Source organism: Schistosoma haematobium, chromosome 4 (genome assembly GCF_000699445.3).
Source record: "Schistosoma haematobium chromosome 4, whole genome shotgun sequence".
NCBI classification, from domain to species: domain Eukaryota; kingdom Metazoa; phylum Platyhelminthes; class Trematoda; order Strigeidida; family Schistosomatidae; genus Schistosoma; species Schistosoma haematobium.
This window is the reverse complement of record NC_067199.1, coordinates 15,331,758-15,339,329: the sequence shown is the minus strand read 5'-3', so window position 1 is coordinate 15,339,329 and position 7,572 is coordinate 15,331,758. Positions and strand designations below refer to the sequence as shown.

The following is a 7,572-nucleotide window of genomic DNA, read 5'->3' as shown; positions in this document are numbered from 1 at the left end:
CTAAGGGGAGATCTAATTTTGATGTACAGAATACTGAGAAATGATTTCGGACCTAACTTATTCTCTCTCTTTCTTCCCACGAGATCGGGACACCTCAGAGGACATAGCAGGCGAGTAGAAAAGCCAAGAACGAACAAAATACCCGTGGCATACAGGTTTTCACACCGAGTCATCAATACTTGGAACCTGCTGTCTGAAGCAGTGGTTTCCGCACCTTCAATTGACTCTTTCAAGAGAAGACTGGACACTCACAGAAGCATACTAGAAAAGGAATAGCATAGGCCGTAGACCTTCTGTCCTTACTACACAAATCAGAATACGGGGTGATCTAATATTGGTTTATCGTATACTGAACGATGACCTTAGTATTAATATGTCTTATCTTTTCCTTACATCTAGGACTGATCATTTGAAAGGACATTCGAAGAAAGTTAAAAGACCGAGATCAAGTCGTCTACGTCTGAGGTTTCGTATCTCACATCGAGTAGCGAAATACTGGAATTCTCCACCAGAACACCTTCTGTTTATATATTCAAAACGAGATTGGACATCCACGGTGTTACAGACTGCAAGAATTAATATAGGTCGATAGACATCTTATTCTTATTACTGAAGACTGTGGACTGAAGACGAAATGAACTTGATAAACCTGCTATTTTATCCCGCACCACTTGACTTGTTGCGTTTCTTATCATTATGTAAGTTGTCTCTATTCATTCTGCATTGCCTTCTCCTTATATGCAGCCATTTCACAATAAGTGTAAAGTAAAACTCGTGTGAATATTAACTAAATGTGTTCCGAATTTCTGAAGGTATAAAAGCCGTTTGGGAAGTAAATTATCCCAGACTTGAAACCAATTTCACGGTAAACGTTAGCCAATTTTTGTTGTTTTCCCATAACTTTGCATTCAACAATACACTGAAAATATTTCTCAAAGCAGTAAGTAGTTGTGATACCGGTCTGCTAATCTGAAAATGTCTTCAGTACATAGGTGGTATGGTGACATCGGTTTTTTGTACGATAAAATTCGCTGGGTTAATTTCATTTAGCCACATGGGAACCGCAATTTCAAAGTATGAATCACTGACCACTCAATACAAAATAATTCTATAAGATTAGTGAAAGCTGGTGCGTATATCTACATTTGTCAATAAATCGTCGAAAATATTCAAATGTGCTGATAACACTTCGACATCTTTGTACTTTGCAATATGAAGAAACTTAGTGTCCCGGATTCATGTCATGGGTCCTGGACACCTTATTTTTTACTACATGCTAAACAGTGTAAAGTTTGAACCTTAAGCTGTTACGATCGGTATCACTGACTTATTTCTTTGACTTCGTTATTTTACGTTCCTGATGTAAACACAATGTGCAGTACAAACATTTTTCACGTTTTTCACCGAAAACCTTTCGAGGTTTTGATCTAAGCATCAGGAAATCAACCGTTTGTAAATCCGTTGCCCATCTGGCTAAAGTGTACGTAAAAAGTACTCCCTTATTTTTACCCATTTAGTTGCTTACTTATCTTCTTAGATTTCTTGATAACTGTTTTAGAGGTGAAAATACTGATAACCACTGAGATATTCATAGATTAACTTATGGCATCTCAAGCTTGTGATTGGGAACTGTAATTCCGGGAATTACAGTTCAGGAACTGGCCAGTTCCTTAATTCAGATTAATTAGTCCTCGATTTTAAGATGCAGTAAGTATTAGTGTACATCTTCAAACCACTAGGGCATAGATAACTTTAGCGGAGTCTTTTTGTCCTAGCAGTAGTTACTTTTCATAGTTATTCGATAGACGGGTGATGAATTATGTTTGGCAAAATGTAGTCTGTTTTCTTTTTGACTCTTCATTTTTCGGTTACACACCAACTGGTTTTCGATCATTTGAATCATCATGCCATTTGCATGAACCAGACCCAGAAAACTTTGTTGAATTACCACTTGTTTCTATTTTGACTTGTGTCTTATGATATCACAAACCACTGAGCTGTACAATCCCTAACAACTTTTCTAAGATTTTGATGAGGTTTTCTTCTCTGAGCAGGATGGTTTGGTCGTGGAGCTGTCATCGTTATTCTAAATGACATCATGAGCACAAACTCTAGGTATAAACGAAATAAAGAACAGCAGTGAAAGCTCCACGATCAAACCATACAGCTCAGAGAATAAAACCACTAAAATCATCCACCTGAGCTACAAATCTTCTGTACTACCTTTTCCAAGAGATTGTGATAAATCAACAAACACTGTCTCAACGGCTGTTCTTAGGTCAAACCGTATGTGACAAATTATAAATACAAAACTAATAGTGTTAAGCATGGAATTAATGTCTTGAATGATTTATCGTTATTTTTACTGTCAGCAACATTAGCCCATTCCTAAGCTTATAAGTTTTTATTTGTAACACTGAATTAGATTTTACCCTTTGGTGGAAACCCGTGGTTTTTTCAAATATTTAAAATCTAGTGAACTACTCGTCTAACCAAGCTATTCTTGAATTAGGCTATTTTGAACACTGGGTTGGAGTCATATAATACTCAATTAACACTAATACATTATTGTTGCACTTTACAGAGACTATTTCAACATACCCACTTGTCGTGGTTACTGATTCATGGGCCGAAAGGGTGTTCGTAATGCTCGCTATAAAGTTAAAAATCGTACAAGGGATATCGACCAGGTAACATTATTTGATTTGATTTTGAGAATTCATACCAGATTCGACTTTTGTGAATGTTAGATGTCAAGTGCTTTAAATCGTAGCACAGATTCCCGATGTTAGCCTAAATATATTTATTTGGAATAGAATTTCGCCATAAACAACTCACATAGCAAGACCTGTCACTTTTAATACAGCAATTCCTGCTTCCAGTTAGTTGTCAGCTTAGATCCTTATCGTTCTGGGAAGCTAATTATGGTGTATTTTTGGATCACCAGTCATATGATCAATTAGCGTTTTGTAGATAGTATAATCTATATCCGATGTTACCTCTTTTAGTATAAAAATAGCAACTTTGGCGTAATTGCTACAATACTAAACTCAATGATCAACTATCAATTCTTGTATTAAAACTAAAATCACATATTGCAAGAATGCTGTGCAGATTAACTTAGATGAAGTGAAATCTTGACTTACAACCCAATGTTTAAAACTCAAATGCTTAGACTACTGACCAACCACTCTAAAGCGTGTAATGTCTTAGGTGTTTTGGGATATAAGTATTTGTTTTGACTGTAAATCTATGGCTAATAATGATTAACTCAAGGTACAGTTACTTATAATCCTACAGCACAACTTTCCAGTCAGACAGTACTAATTTGCTAGTTAATGGAAGTATAGCAGTTGACAAAGTTATTGATATCCATAAAACAGAGTGTAAAAGTCTTTTCTGCATACATCTCCGATTCATCTTCAAGATATAGTATCAGAAAAATTGCTGGATTTGCTACCAAATAAAATCTGTTTTAAAGTTTAGCCTTTAGTAAATAGTCATAAAGAAACTCACCGAATTAATGTAACCTGTGAAAGTATTTATGAAACTAAATGAAAGTGTGTACAGATGTTTTTTAGCTATCAGTTAGTAAGATTGATTATACGTGCTCATCTGAATTTTTTAGATGAAGTAAATGAGGTGAATTTCAAATTTGTGGTCCAACGGTTTAAGTGTAGTATTACCATTCATTATTTGTAATTAACTCATGATTTATAATGCCGTTGTAATAATAGGCACCTGTTCTATTGTTTTAGATATCTAGTGACCTCAAAGAGGAAAATTTTGCTAAACGAGTTAGTGAAGCTACAGAACCAGACGAAGATAAGCCTGGTCTTGGTCAATTCTTTTGTATCTTTTGTGACAAGTATTTTATTGATCAGATCACTCTTGATCTTCACAAAAAGCAGAAGCCTCATAAAAGAAGGTTAAAGTCTCTGGATGAACCTCCACATACACAAGTGAGTTCAGTAATTTGTCTAATTATGTGCAACAGCTTTATTTTCTGCTTTTCACCCCATTATTTGTATATATTTTTTATTAGTAGCTAATCAGCAATGTGAACAATATCTCAAAAGGAGCACATTTCATGTGAAATTAATTCTTTAATAGCAACTAATGCCCCATATTTCAGTGATGAACAAATGTTATTCCCCAATATAAACTGATGGTTAATTAAGAATCTTCCTGTATTGTGCATTTTATACATAAACCTGACCATTCTTGTCACATCACTCAAGGTAGATCAAAACTGTAAACCAAAGTTTTCATATCGTTGTCACATTAATATAATGGTTACTGTATATGACAGCCTTTATACTGTGTATGCCTCATACTTACTTAATGTTCATACGACAATCATTTCACAATGATTTATACACGTAAATTCTATTTTATAAAGCCGCGGAATCATGTTAAACAATGACAGAAAGTAATGGATTCATCATACCGTCTCCATCAACACAGGTTCACCCATAACTTCGATGGTTTTTAACCGTTCATATATATGACTTTCAACTTTAAAAAATCGACTTCATAGGGCCAAATGATTCAGCCTCCCAAAAACAAGTTATACATACAGAACTAGTATATATGGCAGATTTCAACATGAACTGTCTAAGGACACATGAGAAACTTTCTCACTAAAAATCCAATTCATTCCAATGTGGCATCACTTATCTTAGACTTCCATTGTTACTGGTCTATGAATGTTTCGTGGAGGTGTAATGAGTTTCACATTGTTTGTCGTCGTGAAAATTTTTGAAAACCTAGTTATTTTAGATAATTTGCGTTTTAATTTAATATGAAAAGTGTTTGTTAAAAACTTTAGAACTAAAAAGAAGAGGATATATGTATGTAGTTTCGCTGTATGATGGAAACTGTTATATCTATATTTATTTTATCAAACTAGCTTAAACAGGTATCACAGATTTTAAAACAGTAGTTTTTACTTAATAAACCACTTTCATTAACATATTTATATAATCATTTTGGCAATTATCAGGAGAATATTAGTGTTCAACCGCACATCTGCTACAAAATATAGGCATTATTAGTAGATCAAATGAAGTTTCAGATGTTCGGTAGCGTTGTTACTAACCGAGGACTAATTACAGGGTTGTAGATGAAGCTTTAAGTAACACAAACAGGTCGTTTCATGAAGTTGTATACGTCAACTAAATATGATGTTTAAAATGTCATTCTTCGGTGACAATATATGTATGTATTTTCTAACGTCATAGTGTGAAGAGCAGAAGTTGTCTCTTACTGACGCACTTCCATAAATCCGCTTTCCCTACCCCTACTTTTTATTCACATGTTATTCTCCAAGCTTCTTTTAAGTAGGATGACTCGCACAGATACTTATCGAGTTCTACACTAGTCAGTCAGGTAAAAATTCCAAACATCACAAAGATGGGTTAGAATATGGTTTTACTTTTAGGGTATATTATTTATTAGTAACGAAAGTAAATATATTCACGCGTAGTACCGTTAATTTAAAGCAGTATTTTAACTATTTTCCAAGTATATGGGGTTGTACCGATTGTTGAATTTCCTTGTTTTGCATCACGAAACAATTTTAGTTAGACAAAACTTAAAAACTAGGTACCACTGAACAGCCGATTTGTCTTAGTGTGGGAATTCTCAACAGAGCCCACATATGATACAAAGAATATTACTTATGGGAATGGATGAGGGTCGCATGATCAGAGAATCAGTTAGGGTTAGGAGTGTAAACGGTTAGACGCTCTCTGTGAGGTCTGGAGGTCTTGGGTTCGGTTGCCGGTGGGGCTGTTGGTTTATACTGCCAAGACGTCACCGTAATACGACGAAAGAGCCGTCTTGGTTCTTTATGATTCTCAATGGTTTTCTGTGATCAGTCGGTAAAGTTTGGTGTTTATAATTTCTTAACATATGTTGGTTGGCCTGAATCAAAGCCAGTGAATGCTAAATTTTTCCTGAACCGATATTTATCTCATATATTATATCATAAAACAGCCTCACAACCTAAATTTATTGTTCATATGATGATCCTTTTTCATAAATAAATATTGACACGTTTTTTGGTCCCATTTTTTTCACAGGAAGATGCAGACCTTGCTGCTGGAATTCTAAAGGATGATTATAAAATATCTTCTAAAAAGCTATGTATATCACCTGATTTGTGTCAACAGAGCGTACAATTAATACCACCTGTTTCATATACTTATGTGGAATAAAAATTCACATTTTTCAGTCATGATTCCCATACTGTACAGTATCTTGATTTTACTGTAATTTTTCTTGTACAGTGGTTAAATTTTGAAATTTCATTTGAAATACAGAAATGGAAGTTTGAGACTTAGTATTGTGATAAGCGATGCTATGTAGATAACTTTTTGACTTGTCTTGACCAATTGTAGCTTCCGTTTATGCGGTAAAAGTTATGAGTGGTCATTATATATAAAATGTGAAAGGAATTTGCTACGTAATCTGAGTCGAATATTTATGCCTCGAAGTAGATCAAGGTGGAGGTCAACTTTCCCTCTTCGCTTTGCTGAATTCTTTATGCATCAAATAAAAGAAATATGTTATACGTACCATCGAGATACTAACATTCTCAGATATGTATGCTATAAGTGGTTACAGTTGCCAAACAGTTTGAACAAATCCCTTACTAGTTAACCATGAAATAGAATTTATATGGTGTCTATTTGCATTACGTTCAGAATAAAATAATTCGTAACAATTGATTATCAATAAAAGTCAAAGGTTGTTGAATTCACCCAGATATTCTCATGTTAACTAAGTATGTATCGGTAATTCAAGACATCACTAAAGTTCAACTGCTTCATTATGTTCCTGAAATCGATCATGACATTACATTAGAACGATTATACTACTTACAAGTAGTTCAACAATATTTGCCAATAATATTGGTCAATATTGTGTATGGCAAGAAATAATATTTAATCACTTGCCCAGTTAAGCATGATTATTGATACACAGTTAAAAAGTGAGCTGTTTAAATTGCTGCTGATAAAAGAACATACAAGGAGTAATTTTTTACCCACTCTAACCTCATCAACGAAATAGATGCTGTGTTTAAACGGCAAAGTTCAAACTTGTCATTAAACTACTTACACCTATTTTTATTCACACGATCATAGTGAGAGAAATCTAAAACGAACACATACTAGCCAACCAAACTATAAATATACTAACGTTTCTTATTGTGCTTCTTTCCTCCATTTACCATTGTTATTTGAAATATAATTCGTTCCTGTTCAACCGTATTCTGATTTGGGGACTTGTCGAATGAATTGGTGTCAAACAATGCAATAGAAATAGCTGGGTCGTAATAAGAGAAATTATAAGAGCACCAATATTAATAGTGATTATCAACCTTTTGTAGAAGAGTTAAGAATCTATATTTATTCCCTCAATTTGTTTACTAAATCGAAATCAAGGTCACATACATTTTAACATCCATATATACAATTTCAAGACTGTCTAACCTGAAATAACTGGAGAATCTTTCCAGGTGAATGAAACAATAATACCAACTAAAAGACAGTAGAAAGTAGATGT

At 34.1% G+C, this 7,572-nt stretch overlaps 1 protein-coding gene across 1 annotated transcript; it reads left to right on the top strand.

The window, feature by feature from the left end:
- Positions 1 to 361: 361 nt before the first annotated feature.
- On the top strand, positions 362 to 7,393 carry BUD20 (Bud site selection protein 20). Its single transcript, XM_051215775.1, has 5 exons — positions 362 to 698; positions 745 to 865; positions 2,585 to 2,690; positions 3,759 to 3,962; positions 6,087 to 7,393. Exons 3-5 carry the CDS (start codon positions 2,625 to 2,627, stop codon positions 6,219 to 6,221), a joined length of 405 nt encoding a protein of 134 aa, XP_051066311.1. The 5' UTR covers positions 362 to 698; positions 745 to 865; positions 2,585 to 2,624; the 3' UTR covers positions 6,222 to 7,393.
- Positions 7,394 to 7,572: the final 179 nt, after the last annotated feature.